At 37.7% G+C, this 21,204-nt stretch overlaps 1 protein-coding gene across 1 annotated transcript in view; it reads left to right on the top strand.

Annotated features, from left to right (window-relative positions):
- Spag16 (sperm associated antigen 16) overlaps positions 1 to 21,204 on the top strand; it is an 848,530-nt gene that overhangs the window by 353,637 nt on the left and 473,689 nt on the right. The window contains exon 12 of the mRNA XM_051154139.1: positions 17,146 to 17,289. Coding sequence (XP_051010096.1) covers positions 17,146 to 17,289 — 144 coding nt within the window. The remainder of the gene's footprint in view (positions 1 to 17,145; positions 17,290 to 21,204) is intronic.

Genomic DNA, 21,204 nt, shown 5'->3' with positions numbered 1-21,204 from the left:
TTTGCATTTTATATATAGAAACAAATATTATAAGCAATACAAAATAAAACTTATTTTAAGGATTTAATATTTTATGTAGCTTAGGAACCTCGTTCATGACCCAATCATAGAGAATATAATGAATATTGTTGTTAATTCATGTGCTTGCCTAACAACAACCATCTATGAGTAAACAGAAGTGGCAAGACTCCCCAAAGCACAAGGCACCACAAGGCCTATCGAAAAATGCCAAAGTCAAATCCCGCATGCCCATGCTTATAGAAAACATGTATCTTCTGACCTCCAAAAACTACTACTATCTTTATATCAAGATTTCAAATTCAGGGAGCGGATAGAAATTCTTTTTTTGTTGTTCAAGTCAACAGCTTGTTGAGAACTGCCATAGCTATGATAGTAGCATAACATGAAAATTATATCAATATTAACTTATTTGTGCCTTTGCAAAAAGTGTCAATTGTTTGCTTTTCATACTGTAAGGTTTGGGCAGCAGCAAGGTCGGGAATAAGAGAACTAAAGCCTAAAGGTCAAGGAGCTGGTTGCCTTCTAATTGCTGGCCTCATGTCTTCATTCTGTCAGAGAACAGATGATGAGAAGAGTAAACACTTATTTTACATGAAGGTTTCCCACTGCTCTTGACATTTTCAACACCTTAGCGGTGACTCCAAATGAAACTCGACGCAATGAATGGGGAAAGTGAGGAAGGAGCAGCACATACAGGAGAGCTGTCTCAGCCTCATTATCATTCAAAGGGCAGGTGGAAAAATGAAGCCAAAAGAAAGAACAAAAATTATAGGGAAGCTATGGTGCTTGACAAAGATGGGCTGTAGTTGATGGACAGGCTGAAAATGGTAAGTTCAGTCATCTCTGATGTCTAGCAAGACTGCAAAAACTTACAATAAAATTCTTTGGAATTTTGACAGGTTAGAGATTATTAGGTTAAGGAAAATTAATATACATGAAACTTTTAAAGTGTAACATTTTATATGATATTCATAGGACTCACCAGTATTTGGAAGGCAAATCAAATGCTAGGATGACACATCCAATAATACAGAAAAGATATTTTATACTCTCTTTGTGTTACTAAGTTACCAACATATGTTAATTGGCTATGGATAAGATATATTCCATAAAAGAAGAGATTTTTACCCTCAGTCACGTGTAGGGTTGGTGAAGATCTTTTCCTAGTCTGTAGGCTGTTGTTTTGTTCTATTGACAATGTCCCATTTATTAATTGTTTATCTTAGAGCCTGAGCTATTGGCATTCTTTTCAGGAAGTTGTCTTCTGTGTTAATGAGTTCAAGGCTCTTCCCCACTTTTTCTTCCAACAGATTTAGTATGTCTGGTTTTATGCTGAGATCTTTAATCCACTTGGACTTTAGTTTTTGGCAGGGTGATAGATAAAGGTCTATTTGTAGTTTTCTACAATTAGACATCCAGTTAAACCAGCACCGTTTGTTGAAGATGTAATTTTTTTCCATGTATGGGTTTGGTTTCTCTGTCAAAAACAAAGTTTCCATCGATGTGTGGGTTTATTTCTGTGTCTTTGATTCAATTGCTTCATCCACCTCTCTGTTTCTATGCCAGTACCATGCAGGTTTTTTTATTGTTGTTCTATAGTACAGCTTGAGATCATGGATGGATGTACCTCCAGAAGATCTTTTATTGTATAGGACTGCCTTAGCTATTCAGGGGTTCTGTTTTTCCAAATAGTGTTGAAAATTGTTCTTTCATGATCTGTATAGAATTGTGTTGGCATTTTGATTGGATGGTGTGGCCTTGTGGAAGAAGGTGTGGGCTTGTTGGAAAAGGTGCATCACTGGGCATGAAGTTCTCCGTGAGCTCCTGCTTGTTCTGCTCCCTTTCAGCCTCCTCTCTGTGTATCAGATGTAAGCTCCCATCTCCTGCACTAGCATCATATCTGCCAGCCTGCTGCCATGGACTCTAATCCTCTGGAACCGTGAGCTCCCAAATAAGTGCTTTCTTTTATAAGTTGCCTTTGTCACAGTGTTCTGCCATGACAATGGAACATAACTAAGTAATCCGGCATCCCATTGGTTGACACAAGTTCAGCATGTGGTAGGGTTGGATGAGATACTATAAGTTATATTGTAAAGAGGTAAAACAGGGGAAAGGATGGAGAAAGCAAAACGCTCCAAGAGCTAATGTTCTTCTGCACAATATAGAATGTGACAAATCCAGGAAAGCTGGAGCTACAACAGTAAGAGTGAAAGCACATGAAAATATCAAGTGCATTCTTGTAAGAATTTCTACTTCTACCAATATATTTCCTTAAGGTCAGAGACTCAGATATGCTATTGCAAAGCCCAGAGAGTTTTGAAATCAAGTAAGTGAGATTATGTCTCTAACCAAACAAGCAAACAAACAAACAAACATGACAGTACATAATAACAAAGATAAGTAAAACATTAAATATTATTGATGATCATCCACAATTGTTAATTGGTTAGAATGAGAATATCTAAAGGTTATTTGAAGAAAAGAAACTGCATGTGATGAAACATTAGTCAGTGAGATAATTGAAATAAGATAAATCATGAATCACTTTTTCATAGGTTATTGTAAATATTTTAACTGTTGAAATTATAAAGAAGGATGGAGATTACTTTTTTAAAATTAGTTTCACCTTTTACTTTTACAGAGAGTTTACATTATGAAAACATGATAAAATCAGTTTCTATCTATCTATCTACCTATCTGTCTATACAAATATAATGCTATATAAAGTAACATATTTTGGAACTTTTTATGCTATAATATCACACATACTTTCTCTCTCACCCTTTCTCACTCTGAACACTAAAATTAACTGCTTTCACCACTTGAAAAACTCTTAGAACAATATAATCCTTAACATTTTGTTATTCTGGACATTAGTGTAACTTATTCTGCAGGACTTGCTATAAATTTTGTCAGTTTTAGGAAACTGCAATATTCTCTTGAGGATCAGCCCTATTTAATATCATTAAAATAGGTAATGAGTATATACAAGGTTACCATTTGTTCAGTCCAGGTTTGCTTAGTTTGGCACAAAATAATTATAAGTCAGATAATGATAATGGACTAGCTTTTATTGGAAACAACTAATCTAATTGAATGAGATTTTAATACTAGATTAAAATATAGTCCATAAAATAAGACTATCTGCATTTTTAGTTAAATTGGATTTCCATGTTAGACTCTCTTAATTTTGTATTGATAATGTGAAAAGTAGCATAAAGCATAAATATAGCAATTTAAGTGTGAAGTTTTTCTTTTATGTTTCCATGTTTGGAATCTGAACATGTGCAGCTCTCACTGAGTTCACACCTAAAGCTCAGCAAATCTGAGCTCTGTCTTTCCAACTGACCATGTCTTTTGTGACTTTTGCCACTAGATCACTCCCCACTTTCACCCGAGCTCCCAAGAAAGTGCACAGCTCCAGGGACATGGGCTTGGATGTGTATGTTTGGGAGACAACCTGTCTCTATTAAAACCCTCATCTGTTACTATGTGAGGAAAGAATACTTAAACCAACAACTTAAAAATTAATTAGAATAAACATTACCTAGTATTAACTGAGATGGGCACATTTTATGAATTACCTAATAATCTATATGAGATATTTATTATACACATTTTATACAAAAGAAAACTGAGGGTTGTTTTCAAAATTCCAAACTCAGTGTATGTATCTTAGTTTCCATTACTGCAATAGAATTCCTGAGACTAGATAATTTATAAAGGCGAAAAGACATATTATTCACAGTTCTGGAGTCTGGAATGTCTAAGTTCGAGGAGAAACCACTGGTGAGGGTTTTCTTGCTATAATGTGTATGGTAGAAGGCACAAGACAATAGTAGCTTGCACACTACACTGCCCTGGGATCCCCATTCCCCTGGCCTCCTATAATTCTAATCTTCCCAAAGATTATATCTCCAAATACTATCAGTGTAAGCATCTGAGAATTAAGCTTCCAACATGTGAATTTTAGGGGCCGTATTCGAATCTTAACCATATACAGACCATGGAATTTTTAGGCAACTGTTGGACCTGAAAGGAGGTTTAACATAGACTGATAGGATCTGATGGGATCTGAGGTTGGGGCTATGACCTCAAGGACTCTTGGGAGGAAAAATGAAGGGGCAGACTTGCACCATGAGGAGGCTTAGTTAGCATATGAGCCATGCTGCAGGACAGAGAAAGGGGAGCAGAGATAGGTCATATGACTGAAGCACAAAAATGCTGGGGTTTATGTGATTTTGTGTAAATTCTTGAACCTGCATGAGATGGTTCAGAGGACAAGAGCAGCTTAAAAGGATGGCTGACCCTGCAGTCAGATCAAACTCTTTTTCTTATCTTTGCACTGAGATATCCTCTCCTTCCTAAGGGTAACACAATGTTAACTTGCACACACACTACACACACTCACACTCACGCACATGTATATGATGCCAAAAGTAACTGAATGGCATGCTGCATGTTACCCTGGAGGCTTCAGTAATTATCTCAGACCCCGAATGCTGTAGTGAAGAGCATAGCTACTAATACAAAAGGAGAAGTGGAGGAAGCAGTGTTGTCCAAAGAACTGGGTGTGGCGCCTACTTTTTATTACTCTCTGAATTTGATGTACCTCAGTATAGATAGGGAGCCAAGTGAGTGACTATTGCTGAAGTCCTTTGTGCTCTAAATGACTGTAGATCCGCACTGGGTGAAAACAGAAGTTTAGGCACACACCTGGGATTGCAGGGGTTACTGTTTGGACGCTCTCCCAGCCATGTGGTTTATTTTTAATTAAGTGGGTAGATATAAGTAAAATAGGATGATAACAAACAAGTCTTAATTATTACTTTTCCATATTTGTGTTGAAATATTAGTGCATTCCCATATGCAGGGAAATAAACCTGCAGTACTCACATTGTAAAGATAAATGCTTGAGAATTAAAAAGACAAGGGCACAGTCCTCTGCTGGGCTGTTTTAATTCATTTCCTGCCTGCTGCTTTTGTGAAATTTTCACTAAGCAGAAGCACTTCTGGTTAGATAGTCTCCTCTTGTAAACATACATGACCCATCTTGTATGTTCACCAGTCCTCACGTGGACCCAACTGAAGAGCAGTTGTGTGTCCTTTCCATTGTCCTCCTCTGGTGGCCATTCCTGAATTCAGCCTATATATCTAAATGTGTTAGGGAAGCATGCCTACTCAGTTTTTACTCCTGTTTCTTACATTCTACCTGTACTTCCTGTGTCTCATCCACTGGACACGGATGAGCTAGGCCCCCACAGCTCTTCAGCTTGCCCTAACCAGTGATAACAGTGACAGTCAGTGAATGTCAAAGTCAGATGTCAGGTTACCACATTCTGTCTCCATCAGTCCCTGCCAATGAGAGATGGTGATAGAAACCTGCAATCTGAGACATTTTTCAATTTGATACAATTAGAGATGAGGATCACTGCAGAGAATCTATATTGATTTCAATATATGGTTCTTAAGCTCCGAACGATGTTTTATAAAAATCAAAATCTCTGCTGAATTTTACTGGGAATATTTTGATAATAAGGACATAGATTATTAATTATTTTTATTTCTAGACGTTCATAAGGAAGATAGTAAAATTATCATCAATGTTTAGACAATTACAATAATCAAGTTAGCTTGATGACACTTGAGAAGTTGATACCATGTTCAGATTTCCAGACAAACTTCTACACGTAAACAGCTTAATTCTTCCATTTTTCCCTATATGACATATAGATTATACATCTAAATATCTTCCTGGGAAATAAATTTGTCATAATAAAGCCTTACTGAGAGGAAATAAGACTTTACATTTTAAAAGAAAATCAATTCTGTGTCACTAATATATTAAAAGGGATATGAAATGGAAAATTTTTATATGCACAACAACATAGAATTGCTGAAACATGAAATAACCAAATAAACTTTATTATCAAAATGGATTTTAAGAGCATAAATGAGTAATATAACTTTCAAACTTGTTAAACACTAAAGAACTGCATCAATTTCATAACATGGAGTACAGTGTATATAAAACCATGTGGCATACAGTGTTCAGCTGCTCAGACAGCGCGAAAGTCCCTGGAGACAATTTCATAGATTTGCAAATACTGAACCTGTTCCTTTTCTTTCTTATTCTGCTTGACAAAACTGTAGTGCTGACTTCCTCTGCCTCTGAAATGTATAAATTATTTTAGGCGTATATATTTTAAAAGTATTTTCTTTTCACTACATTATTCTTTAGCATAGTTAATAAATTATGGAGGAAATCTTAATATTGTATAGATTACAGTGCTCCAGTGTAAGGCCACATGTCCATGAATATGTGGGAAGCAAACATTGGCCTTGATGGGTGAAAAAGTAAAGGACATAGTGTTGGATGAGTAGAGTCAGGGATGAAGGATTTGAGGGAGAGAGTGAATATGGTCAAAACGTACTGAACAATTCCTCAAAGATATAATAAAATAAGTAAAATAAGTGTTCTGGAACATACTTTAAAAATTCTTGACATGAGATGGAAAAGTTTCAATAATCTTCGTCATGAGAAAGGGATTTTGGATGCATCTGTAAGGTGATAATGTGGAAGAAGACTAATGTTACATAAGTGGGTGAATGCCAATGATAAGGTGTCTCTGCTGGCTTTTAGGTGTCAAGACCATTGGCTTATTCTTGACAGTGTTGTGGTGGCCACTGCCAGGCATGTACCAAAGCAAAAGAATTGCTGGTTCTCCTCCCCACCCCTAAAATGAAAAATGTTAAACAACAAGATGGTTTAGCTATTATGATTTGAATTAGGGCACTGTCATTTCGATCATGAACTATAGGATACGTTACCTATTTAATAAAATCAGTGTGCTACTATTCAGACACCAAGAAAGAGTTAAATATTACAATTTTTAAAATTTGTAATACCAGGGGAGTGGCAAGTGTTTACTTATTAAAAATTTCCTAGATGTCTCTTGGACATGAGTGAGACTCAACATTTAATTTTCAGCTTTCTACCTACAGTGCTCTGAGAATATATTAGTTTTATGACTTTTGTTGCATTAACCCAGCACATTAAGTACGCTTGTTATTTGATGTGAAAGTTAGGTGTTGACTTTCTGTAGAGTGGTATAGACATGAAATCACTAACGTGACAGCTGCACTAATAATGAGAAACCCTAGGCTAAATATCTAGAGCCATTATCTTGGGTTACTACTGTACACACTTAGCTAATCCTTTCATTGTTCACTTATTGCACAATTCTTTTTTTCTACATAATAGCTAGAAATCTCATATCAGTCATGTCTCTTTCATCTGCTTTGTTCATCCATTTTTCATTGATATCACAAAATACCTGAGCCTGTATAATGTGCAAAGAAAAGCTTATTTCTTCATAGTTCTGGGAATCACAGGCATGATGCTAGCTTTTGCACACGTCTGTCAAGGGTCTATTGTCAGACATCGTCGCAGTGGTGGGAGTGCACGTAAGAAAAGAAGCCACAGAAATTCGGGGGCCATTCTCACTGCTCTGTAACAAGGCGTTCTTATGAGGATCAAGACCAAGTGAAATTCCTTCTAAGGATCTTTATTCCTGTCATCTGACCACCTCCTTTTAGGCCTCACTACTTAAAAGTTCTACCTTGCCACTCCTTCTCTATTCCTCCATCACAATAACCCACAGGAAATATCAACAACAATCCAGATACCTGCTCAGAACCACAAAATCATCATATATATCTTTGTCTTCCAGCCGCCAGAGCGCTGTATGACCTGAGCTGGGCTGTCTTCCCCTCCCTCTCCACTCTGTCCATTCTCACCTCAGTCTTCCTCGCTTGCTGTTCTGAGTTTTGTTAGCTTTCTTCCTACCCTCCAAGTGCACCGACTCCCCTCAGTCTCCTCATTTTTGCCCTGAGTCGTCTGCACTGGACACTCTCTGACCTGAGGCCCCTCCTCAGGAGATGCTTCTTCCTGCTCACTCAGATTCAAGCTGGAATTTCAGCTCTGTAAGGAGAGCTCCCTTCACTGACTCATGGAGAAGAAATTTCTTCCTCCAATCACGGTCATATCACAATCCTATGGTCCTTTAGTAGTTAGATAATTTGGCTATTTTGTTTTCTTTTTCCTTAATTGTTCACAATCCCCTGAGAGTGACTGTGTCTGCTGTTCTGGACTCTACATCATACCCTCTCAACATATATTTGTTTAACTAATATGAAAAGTTCATGCTCATATCCTGATGCATATCTAAGCATAAGGGGCAGTTATTAGATGAGCAATAGTCAGGGGAATATCATATGTGTCTGTTGTGGCAAGCCAGACGGGAGCCAGCACCCATGAGTGTATGTTTTCTTTAAGGGCAAGTAGGTATGTGGTTACCTAAGGTCATAGGACACGAGTTATTTTAATGTTGATTTGTTCTCAACCCACTCTGCACCTTCTGTTTGGCAATAATTAGAACCTGTGAATCAAAGTGCAGGAAACATTCACAAAGCCGAATTACCTACAGCAAAGACAAGGGTGTCTAATTAGCCTTTCTTGTGACAATCTTTTTTGGAATAATCTTTTCTTTGAAAAGTCTAACCATGGTGCTTATGTCACCAACTGTACTGATAATTAACAGTGTTCCCCATACACCTACACGTATTCCCTCCAAAATATCCTATGTAACTCCACCATGAGGAAAAACAGTTTCAATTTAGACAAGCAAGCATTTGAGTAGATATTATGTGGTCCTAAAGAATGTTTCTGACTATAAAAAGAGGAAGAAAATGTCTTGGCTAGAGGACATTATTTTATGTAACATGCCTGGTATATTGCTTAACAAAACACTTCATGGATACTTCATCAGGACATGGCTTGATTAAGATTCAGAATTAGCATGCACCCACATCTTCTTTTTTTGAACCTCAATGATGTTTTCTTGTACTATTTCCACCCTAGGCACAAGCTTATTAACTTGGGAATGAGGTGACAAGGCCTTTGTCTTCATGTCTTGTAATTATAATTAATAGTAAGTTAAAGAGAAGCAGAAAGCTTGTATTCAAAGTTTAAAGTAAAGTGACTATGTGGCACTTGGAACAGGTGCTAGAAAGACATTATGTGCGAGATTCTTCTTCTTAATTAGAACTTTTGAAAAACATCTTGGAGAGGGAAAGAAAGTATATAGTTTAGAAAAACATGCATTTGGGGCCAGGGTCTGAAGGCAGGACATCTGCTGTCTTCATCAGAAAGCCGTGAACCTCACAAGGGCCCATTCCTCCTCACCACCTGAACTAGTGAAATCTGACCTCAGCTTGAGAAGTAGTGTCTCCTAAGTCTCCGCACTGTGAATGAAACCACACAAATCCCCTTATGTTCATTTTATAATTGGTAAACTCACTTCTTTCACCTGAGTCCACACTGTTCAACATTAACATGTCCCATGTCATGGAAATCTTACAGAAACAGAAGTCAGCAAACCGTAGCCACAGACCAAATGGGATCCTCCATCTACTTTTGTAAATAAAGTTTTATTTCATCACACTCTTGCTTCTTCATTTAGTATTTGTCTGTGGGAGCCTTTGTACCACCAGAGCAGCATCGGAAACTCTGGGACCCATAGATTAGGCATGTCCCATGAAAGTCTTCACTTACCAGGAGATAAGGACAGATGTGAGGACATCCCACTGGCACTCTAGGTAAGGCAAATATAGGAGGTGGGGAAATAGAAGGATCCAGGGTGTCCTAGAAACCTACAAGAAGAACATTGTGATGGGGGCATCGGGGCCCAGAGAGATCTGCTCAAACCATTGCACTAACCAAGGACAATACAAGTAGTAAACATCGAACCCCTACTCTGATCTAGCCAATGGACAGGACATCCTCCACAGTTATGTGGAGAGCAGGGACTGACTTTGACATGAACTATGGTGCCCCATATGTGACCACCTCCTCTTTGTGTGGAGGCCTGGTTGGCAATCAAAGAAAGAATAAGCAGGCTACCAAGATGAGACTTGATAGCTTATGATCATATAGTGGGTAAGGAGGTCCCCCTTGGTCATAGACCTGGGGTGGGGAATAGGGTGAAAGCAGGAGGGAGAGAGGAACGGGATGATACAGTAATGGGATAACAATTGAGTGTAACCTGAATAAATTAATAAAAAAATAAACAAAAAGAAAAAATGAATGATAGACATCAAAAATAAAATAAAATAAAATGCTTCTGATCTATCCCTTCATAGAAAAAGCGAGGCAACCTCTGTTTCAGAGCATAAGCAGTTCTTTTCCAGTCAGCTTTATTTGATCCATCATTTTATCAATCTGAATATAGCCAGTGTCCAGTTTCCAGATAAAAAGATCAAGTAATTCTAGCCTTCTATATAGTGTTAGAGATTTTTAAATGTATACCTATTCTTTATTTTTTCCATTTTTATTAATTTATTCAGATTATATCTAAATTTTTATCCCCTTGCTTGTCTCCTCCCACTCCATCCTTCCTCCCTCCCACTTTCACCTTATTTCCATCCCTTAGGACCTATTCTTTAGGAATTTCAAAATCCTAGTAAAATACCATTTTTTTTTTACTTCAAAAAACTAGTAAATCCTTTGACATAACTGAGATAGCATTCTCTGCCCTTGTTATCTAAAAAGAGTTAACAATAATTGTGGTTCTGTGTTCAAGTGGCCAAGGAATGTAGATTTTGTAGACAATCCTCTCAAGTTTACACATCCTGGTTCTGCCAACTCTTGAATTCATGACCTCATGTGTAATCTAACTTATATGTGCTCTAGTACCTCCATCTGCAAAAATGATGGCTGAATTTAGCCCACGTATTATTATAATGATTAAGAAAGTTAATACATGCAACTTTCAAACAAGAAATTAATTCTTATAAAGTGTTGGTAATCTCTCCTTCATCTTCCCCAAAAGACTAATTTAGAAATATACAGAATTATTAAAGCTGAAGCCAGAGTGTGATGGGGAAACATCCAGTGAACTAATCACCTAAAGAACTTGTGTATATCAAATCCACTTTTACATGTGTTATGTAAAAATGTTGACTGAATCTGTTCCTTCTGACAACTTAATATACAGTGAAAGACTCATAATATTAGAACAAGTAAACAAATTAAATATGGCCAATATAACATAGTGTCCATGTTGCCAGAAGCCTATGTGGATTGTTTAGGACAGTTAATTCTCACCTGTTTTCTCTAGCATCTACAGAATGGGGCATCTTAGCTGCAAAGGATAAATCTTCTAGTCCTTTAAGACAATTATATCTTCTGGTGTTTCTCATTTCCCAGATGAGTTCTTTAACTTGGATCTAATAGTGACTAAGTGACTTAAGAATGTACAAGGAAGGATAGCATGTTAAATGCCTTTAACATGAGGCATTGGTATTTATAATGCACTTAAAATTATAAAAAATATGTATGGATTAGCAGTAAATAAAATCATCAGGCATAAAAGAACATTCTGAACTCAAAAGTCTGCTTCCATCCATCACCAACTGTGAGACTAAGCAGCGTACACGCCTTCTGGTAACATGAGCAGCACCAGTGCCAGTCACTCAGTCATATATCTGACATACAGTTATAAAGTAGGTATGATGTGCCAGACGCTGCTGAGTTTGAACTACTACAAACAAAACAATCTTGTGTTATTTCATAATTTAAGAATTATGCATTTAGTCCAAGGTATGGGAGTTTAAGTGAGTTTGATATTATTAACATTGATGCTGATGATGGTGATAATGAAGATTTATGATAATGAAGCTGATGAGATGGTAATGATTATGAAAACCGATGATGGTGGTCATGATGATGATGGTGGTGGTGGTGACGCTGATGGTGATAATAACAGAATTGGGAATGATGCTTTACTTCTCATTGCGAAAATATTCCGAGTTATTGGCTCTCAAATGATTGAACTTGTATTTTCACCTCTTGACTCAAGATATACTCATTCAATGACTAATTCAAACATGTCTTTTTTATTATTCTTAACTTCCAATTTATGTTTAATATTTCTATTCTTTTAAAGATTGAGTCACAGATGAACTAAAATATTATATCCTTTGAAGGATGAAATATCAATGGTTGACTGAAGTGTTCCTATATTTTTGGGAAAAAAGATCATACAAATATATATTTCATGCACAATTACACGTACATAAAGCATTATATATACACATATGTACATATATTTAAGCCATACGTACATTTGTACAGACATACAGAAACAGCCTGTAGTGTGTGAATTTGATCTGTATGATTTTAGGCACACAAGATCAACTATGACCCCAAAATCATAAAGAGAACATTTCAAAAACAAATAATATGACATATAAAATGCATATGATTATATATGTGTAACATAACAGAATCTTGTGTTAGACTGCTTGCTCCATGTTGGCTGGAATAAGGAGCATCTCTCTTACCAGTAAACACACTCTGCTTACACTGCCTTCTCATTAGTCACTTTGTGATAGGATTCAACAGAGTCATGATATCAAAGTCCTTGTGACTAAATAGCCATTTTTAAAAACTTTATAGTAGCCCAAATGCAAAATCTCTGACTTGGACAAGTTATATATTCAGCAAAACCATGAAGTACCTGCTTTAAGTGAATAGAGGAACATTCTTGGCTTACTAGGAAAATACATATATTGCTAAATTAAATCAATAAATAAGAAAACGTTACCAAAATCCAGGGCAAGAATAAATCTGTTCATAAAATTGAGGAGAAAAGTATGTCTGTGCCTGTTTAGCTGCCATCTGTCTGGCTTCAAAAGCTGTGGCCACAGTGTGTGGAAAGTACTGAACAGAAATTGAAAAGGCAGTCATTTGTTTTTTTTTTAATTTTTTATTAATTTATTCTTATTACATCTCAATGGTTATCCCATCCCTTGTGTCCTCCCATTCTTCCCTCCCACCCCTTTTCCCCTTATTCCCCTCCCCTATGACTGTTCCTGAGGGGGATTACCTCCCATGTATATGCTCATAGGGTATCAAGTCTCTTCTTGGTAACCTGCTGTCCTTCCTCTGAGTGCCACCAGGTCTCCCCCTCCAGGGGACATGGTTAAATGTGAGGCACTAGAGTACGTGAGAAAGTCATATCCCACTCTCCACTCAACTGTGGAGAATGTTCTGACCATTGGCTAGATCTGGGTAGGGGTTTAATGTTTACCGCCTGTATTGTCCTTGGCTGGTGCCTTAGTTTGAGCAGGACCCCTGGGCCCAAATCTGCCTATCATAATGTTCTACTTGTAGGTTTCTAGGACCCTCTGGATCCTTCTACTTTGCCATTCTCCCATGCTTCTCTCATCTAGAGTCCCAATAGGATGCCCTCCCCTCTGTCCCAGTTTCCTGGTAAGTGAATGCTTTGGTGGGACCTGCCCCTTGGGCTAGTATGCAGATATAAGTGAGTATATACCATTTAAGTCGTTCTGCTTCTGGGTTAACTCACTCATTATGGTAATTTCTAGCTCAATCCATTTATCCACAAATATCGGGAATTCCTTGTTTTTAATAGCTGAGTAGTACTCCATAGTGTAAATGTACCACAGTTTCTTTATCCACTCTTCCACTGAGAGACACTTAGGCTGTTTCCATGTTCTGACTATTATGAATAAGGCTGCTATGAACATGGTTGAGCAAATTTTCTTGTTGTGTGCTGGAGCATCTTCTGGGTATATTCCAAGGAGTGGAATAGCTGGGTCTTGAGGAAGCCCTATTCCCAGTTTTCTGAGATAGCACCAGATAGATTTCCAAAGTGGTTGTACTAGTTTGCATTCCCACCAGTAATGAAGGAGTGTTCCTCTCTCCCCACATCCTCGCCAGCATGTGGTGTCGCTTGAGTTTTTGATCTTAGCCATTCTGATGGGTGTAAGATGGAATCTCAGGGTCATTTTGATTTGCATTTCCCTGATGACTAAGGAGGTTGAGCATTTCTTTAAGTCTTTCTCAGCCATTTGATATTCCTCTGTTGAGAATTCTCTGTTTAGCTCCAAGCCCCATTTCTCAGTTGGGTTATTTGGTTTGGTGGTGTTTAATTTCTTGAGTTCTTTATATATTTTGGATATTAGGCCTTTGTCAGATGAAGGGTTGGTGAAGATCTTTTCCCAGTCTGTAGGCTGTCGCTTTGTTCTCTTGACAGTGTCTCCTGCCTTACAGAAGCTTCTCAGCCTCATGAGGTCTCATTTACTAATTGTTGCCCTTAAGGCCTGGGCTGTTGATGTTCTGTTCAGGCAGTTGTCTCCTGTGCCAATATGTTCCAGGCTCTTCCCCACTTTTTCTTCTAAGTGACTCAGTGTCTCTGGTTTTATGTTGAGGTCTTTAATCCACTTGGATTTGAGTTTTGTGCAAGGTGACAAATATGGGTCCAGTTGCATTGTTTTTACATATAGACCTCCAGTTAGACCAGCACCATTTGTTGAAGATGCTATCCTTTTTCCATTGAATGGATTTGGTTTCTTTGTCAAAAATCAAGTGACCATATGTGTGTGGATTCATATCTGGGTCTTCGATTCGATTCCACTGATCAACCAGCCTGTTGCTGTGCCAGTACCATGCTGTTTTAATTACTATTGGAAATGACAGTCATTTGTGAGTGGAAGGCATGACCAAAAATGTTCTGTGTGTTTCTCTTTCATTTTTAGTTATTGCTATATTCTCTTATCACACCTGATTTTTAAATTTAACTTGATAATAAGTGATATGCGTATAGGAAGAGGAAAAATGTGCCAAGTGCAGGGTGTTTTGTGGTTTTATGTGTCCACTGGGAAGGGTGACTTGGACTGTATCCCTTGCAGAGAAGTGGGGACTATGATGCATGTGTAAACACATGTGTGGGCGTGCATGTGCACACATACAGACGCAGAATGGTAGAAGATTTTGCCCTGTGATATAGGAAGCATGAAGGTGGACGGACAGAGGGGGGCCAGGGAGGACGCCTCCAAGCTGATTTGCTTTTATTGAGTTTCTGTTTATATCCCTGCCCTCTGCCTTCTACAAATAGCTCTCCTCACAAAAGTCATTTTGGGAACTTATCTCTCAAAGTTTGTAAAGACATCAATGATTTTAGTTATCTTCACTTAAAGATGGTCATTTATCATCTAGTCAAGTGTGCCTGTGTCTGCCAGGATAGCTGGGATCCAACATATATCATACTCAGTAGCTCCAAGGATTTTCTGTGCCTTCTAGTGTGCATTTGAATACAGAATTCATTTCAATCTGACATTTTTACCTCTCATCATATTTTTCTTCAAATTAAGTTCCATAATGCAGCCTTTATCTGTTTGAGTTATAATAAATTTCTTTCTTGAATTGGCCTTCTCAAAGTCAAAAACAACATTGTGATGAACTGAAATATGAATAATTTTTCCATTATTTTTATTTTGAGCAGTAAAATACTGAATAAATAGGTAATGTAGTTTCACTATAAGTAGAGCCTGGATTATGGTGAATGCATGTTGTTGCAGGATCACATTGTGAACCCTGAGAGATTATGTTATTTACTGGAAAAATCTGTTTTTAGTTGGGGTGTGGCTTAGCCTTACCACATACTTTTAATCCTAGTGTTTTTCTTTGAAAATTGTAACCAAGATTAAATAAAGTCAACCATATGTCAAGAGGCAGAGCAAGTAACCAGTTGGCAGGAACGAAGATAGCATTATTAAGAAAAAGCCATAGAGAGTAACAGGAAGTCAGAAGGATGCATAGAGAGATGCACAGGAAGTAGAAGGAAGGGACCTTGTGTTTGATGGAGGTTGTTGGAAATGGATAGCATGAGAGGGAGCATTCCTTCTGGGACATCAGCTGAGGAGAACATTCAGCTGGCTTTTTCTCTGACTCTCTTAGCTAGCAGGCTTTCACTGCAGTGTCTGGTTCCCGACTTTTTATTGGTAAAAGCAAGTGATTGAGATTTTGTGAAAAAAAAAAAAACAACAAAAAACAAAAACAACAACAACAACAATAACAAAAAACCAGCACATTGTTGAACTCTGACACCAACCTATAGGCCAATGTAAAGGACTCTGGAGGCTTTACAGCATTGATGGAAAGGATAGTGAGACTATAATTGTATCATGAATGACCAAAAGTAATTGATTTCTTCAGGAGTTGATTCCCTAAAATCCATATTACACAACAAAATAACACAGCCATTCATAGACTACAGAAATGACTGTGCAGTACTATTTCTTAATCATGTTTTGTTTCATTGCACTATCTAGGTGAGTAAGCATGCTATGCACTGGAACTTCAGTGACCTAGCCGAAATTGAACATTTTGTTACTAATGTTGAAGTTGGTATTTTAATAGGTACTTAACACAAGACTTGTTCATGGCCATTGAATCATAAGGCATAGATGAGACTCTGTATAAATAAGACTAAAGCATTGCCATAGATAAAATATCAGGAATTAACTTTGTAGACTCAATTTTACAATAATTTAGCTCCTACATTTAATGGTCAGAGTGATGGGGTACAGTTCAGATAATAGGGTTGAATGTGTTAATCATTAATTTTATATTCTTTCTCATTTCCCTCTAGGCCTTTATAAAGTGGGAATTACCTTATACATCTGGAATTCATTACTTATGTACATTGGCCAAAACTAGTTTAAGTAGTATGCTAGCAGAGTTGATTTCTTCTTCACTGTAAAGTTAGTGGGGCCACTGAGTTAATATTTTAATAATGTTAATATAAAACTATAATAATTATGATTCATTACCTTTTTACAAAATAATACCTGATTGGAGACAGACAGCATCCTGAAATTTATTTTCTGGGTTTTTTTTTGTAATAAATATTTTATTGGTCTAAATATCCTAAGACACACACACCACCACCCCTACCACTACCACCACCACCAGCACAATTTTTCCTCCCAGAATTTTATATGCATGACCACCCAAATCAACGACTTCACTTTTTAAATGAGGAATCTGAGACTCAAGGAGTTGATTAGATTGACGATGATGAGAAAGCTAGGGGAGTTATAGCTAGGATATAGAATCTGTTTTTGAACTTCTGGGTAAAGACTCTATGGGCCTGCCTTGCTAAAAAATGGACTATTCATTGGCATTTCTTTATTTGCCTTCGAAATGCACTTGCCATCATCCATCCATAATGCCCTTTCCTTCTCCCTGTGCAGCATCGTCATGCACCCCTGCCAAGACTCTCTGGTCTCCTGTAGTGAGGATCGCCTCTGGAAGATGGTGGGCATCCCAAAGGGCAACGTACTTTTTGTGGGCTCTGGTCATACTGACTGGCTGTCGGACTGTTGCTTCCACCCCAGGTCAGTGCACACATTCCCTCTGTAGCCCGAGTCCTTCAGGGCTCCTAGAGCCTTGAAAAGAACAGCTGTTTATTTTGAAATTTTACACCCTCCTCAGATTGTAGAATGTTGTAGATAAATGTGCTTTTGGCTTTTGTTATATTGACTGTAGATTGGTTACTTTTGATATTGATCCATGTGAAACCCAGTCCACAAGCTGACACAGTTAACAAGAGTAGCAAGCATGCCAGGATACGCATTATTAATGATGCTTGTGTACCAGCTCTGAGAGGGCCCTTGGGGTTGTAGTCACTAATGCCTGCCAGCATTTATTCTGTCTGTTATCTACAGGTTTTCCTTTTAGAATTAAGTTATCTACCTAAAAGGACCAGAAGGCCATGATCAGTTTCCCATACAATCCAATGGCATTCAAGATATTAAAGACACAGATAGATCTGAAGACACTTCAGTCTTCAGTGAAGCTGTGTATCCCAGTTCTCATCCACTGACAGGAAGGTTGCTCTTCAGGACACAGGTGACACTGAGGGCTATCCACACTTCCTTAGTATCAATTTGCCGACAAGGCTGCCTACTTTCTGCTATTTATTCTTACTTACAACAGTTTTGAATACTCTTATTTCTACTTTGTTCTGCTGTGGCCTACTTACTTTGGGGCACTTTCAGTTTGTGGGTTCATTTCTAACCTATTCTATTTGGAAGTTTCTTCCTTAGGAAGATTTTTTTATTCATTTTTGTGTTTTCATCAATTTCCTTTTGCGTTAACCATTTTTAAATTAGATGAAAAAATAATTCTTACTCAAAACTCTGAAAAGGCAACAAGAAGGCCAAAGTAGTATTTTTTTTTGTAATTTTTGAAAACTTCTCAACATTTAATTTATCCTTAGTGCTACATGCTTGAACTTAATTTATGAACGTGTCATATGTTCCTTATCTGATCAACAGAGCTGCCCCACCCTCTCACCTCCGAGAAGCCCAGAGCCCATCTAGCAACGCAATTAGAAGTGCAGCCTGTCACTTCAGTAGCTACTGGGCATACTGATCAGATTTGGATAATGCCCCGTTACCATAGCAGCCAGGGACTCAGATATTTTCTCATTAGTGCTTGACCAGCAATGGTCCTTTTAATAGATCTTCCTGTTTCCCCAGTCAATTACAGGAATTACAATGAGGTTAGATACATCATTATTCACTTTTAATAGGAATTTACATTCTGCTCTTTCTGATGGCAGGAGGTTTCTGAATGCTGCCACACTATTTCTCTGCAGTGCATGAGACGAAAGTACTGAGGCAACTACATTGTTAAGAGAGTGATTTAAATGGCAAATGTTCTTCTCATATATTTGAAGAAAGAAGATTTTTTTAAAAAGCCATCAAAATTTTTTGTTATTTTTTTCTTGAGGTAGAGATAAATTTTGAAAAAGTTTGTAGTTCAGACCCTTGAACTACATGCATATAAAATGTTTATGCAGACAGCTATAGAGTGTCATCATACTGAAATTTAAATTTCTGACACTTGATTTTTCACTTTCCCTGCTTAAGTTAGTCTATGAAAACAATTTATTATTGAAGATACTATTTTCTGTCTTCATATATGTATTTTAAAACTTAACATTGTTGGGAATAAAAAAGGTCTTAGTGAGAGATAGAATGGGGCAAAAATGATCGAAAGGCATTTATATACATCTATGAAATGATGAAAATTTAAAAGAGAAAATGGTAAAACATAAGTAAATTGTTTTATACATGGGATTGTAATCTACCTTGATCCAATGGAATCAATTGTAGTTAAGAAATTTAATCATAGGCCTTGCCACTCCTAACTTTGGTAGATTCTATAACTTTCAGATAGATACATTCTTAGCCAACTCCAGAGCTACTTTTAAAAACACTGTGTTTATAGGATAGATAATTTTTCTAAAACTTATTCACTAAAGCCTTTGGAACTGGAAAATGGCTTTATTGATTCTTCAATTTTCATACAATGTGTTTTGATGCTATGCAACCTTATTCTTGCACTTAACTTCTAGAGCCTTCTCTACCTCCCAGTCCTTTCCAATTTAAACTTCCTGTTGTGTTTTTTAAAAGATTAACCTATAGAGACCATTTTTTTCCTGCCCTTATAATCATAAGTGTGAGCCTGTCCACTGGAGTACATCCACAGCAGCCAAAGACCTGTCAGTGTATGCTCAGTTTGGGATGAGGGTTCACGGTCCCTGCCTGCTTCTGCACTGGCATGTTGGCTGGCTTGATTGTGTGCAAGTCTTGTGCATGCAGCCACAACTGCTGTGCCTTCATGAGTACAGGTGTCCTGCCACATCCAGAAGATGATATTTCATTCTGGTCCTTCCTGAATTCTGGTTCTTATAGTCATTTTATTCTGTTTTCCATGATGGTGAGCCTTTGGGATAAGGCTGTGATAAAGTTGTCCTGTGACTGAATATTCCACTAACACTTAGTCTCTGTACTTTGGTCAATTTTGAGTTTCAGTGCTAACTACCATTTCCTGCAAAAGAAGCTAATCTAATGAGGTCTGAAGGACACAATACTTTGCAGTATGAAGATACAAGTTTAATGATCACTTTGATATGGTGTCCATTTAGTATAATTAGCAGGGTTACCAACTAGACCTGTGAGATTCCAGCCATGTGTTCTTTCCCAGATTTACAGTACCACACATACTTATCTTCTTGTGGAGTGGGCATTAAATTCAAACAGAAAACAGTTGGTTACCCCATAACATTTGTGCCACTGTTGCATCTGTGGTTATGTCTTGACACTGGTCATTGTAGTTCACAGTGTTCACAGCTGGGTAATCCTCTTGAAGATTTTCCCCTTCCAACCATCTTTACAGTTACCAACAAGGAGAAAGCTTCCTGGTCAGCACCAACATGAGAACTGGTGTCTGATGTCTTAAGAAATAGGATCTTATAGCCAACTTCTTGTGAGCACCGAAGCAGTAGCAAGAGCACTATTTTCCTGCACAATGATGTAACTCACAACTTTTCAGAAGCTGAGGCTGGAAAGATAGGTCAGAAGTTAAGAATGTCTACTGGTCTTCCAGAGGCCCCAAGTTTGGTTCCCAGCCCTCATACTGGTGGCTCATACCTGCCTGAAACTCCAGCTTCAGGGATGTGATGACCTCTTCCTGCCTCCACAGGAACCTGCACACATGGCATAGAAAGACACAGACACAACCATATATTAAAAAGTAAAATTTCAAACACATTTTAGAGGCTAGTACTACTTGATACGGCCGTCATTCACCTAACCAGCCAAGGCTAGCCATTGTTCCCTGTTCCCCTGTTGCCAGCACACATCTCAAGTGCATACGCATTGTACAGGCACCACAGTGTTAGCACTAGACAAAGAAGGGCTGCGGGCGACAACGTAAGTCTGATCTCTCTCCAAGTCTCAGATAATGTAGTCAAACTATAGAGCGAACCAAAGACCTGCAAAGACGACTCAATGATGACAAAATTCATAGTCATTAGACTCAGATACTAAATCCTTGCGAGAGATATAACCTGCGTAATAATTAAAATGGCAAGAAAACAGAGAAATTAATAGCATTAAATATTCAATAGTAGAAAATATTGACATTCACCTTCATTAACTGAGCATACAGAAAGCTGTAGGTCAGTTATAATTTTTTAAATTTAAATTTTTTACTTTTTTGAGAATTTTATACATTAGTACTAAATTTACATCATGTGCATCCTCCCTTCCCTGCCTCCAACTTCACATGTGCCCTCTTACTTCCGTTCAAATTCATAATCTCTTATTCTTCTTTTTTTCAGTTTTCATCCTTTTGTTCAAAATACAAAAGAGAACACAATTTAAAAACCGCAGCTCTATCTAGATCCAGTTCAGAGGTTTTTGCCGACAGTCCTTGGCACTGTGTACTCTGGGCTGAAC

Source organism: Acomys russatus, chromosome 12 (assembly GCF_903995435.1).
Source record: "Acomys russatus chromosome 12, mAcoRus1.1, whole genome shotgun sequence".
Classification (NCBI taxonomy): domain Eukaryota; kingdom Metazoa; phylum Chordata; class Mammalia; order Rodentia; family Muridae; genus Acomys; species Acomys russatus.
The sequence above is the reverse complement of the archived record's forward strand: the minus strand, read 5'-3'. Positions and strand labels throughout refer to the sequence as shown.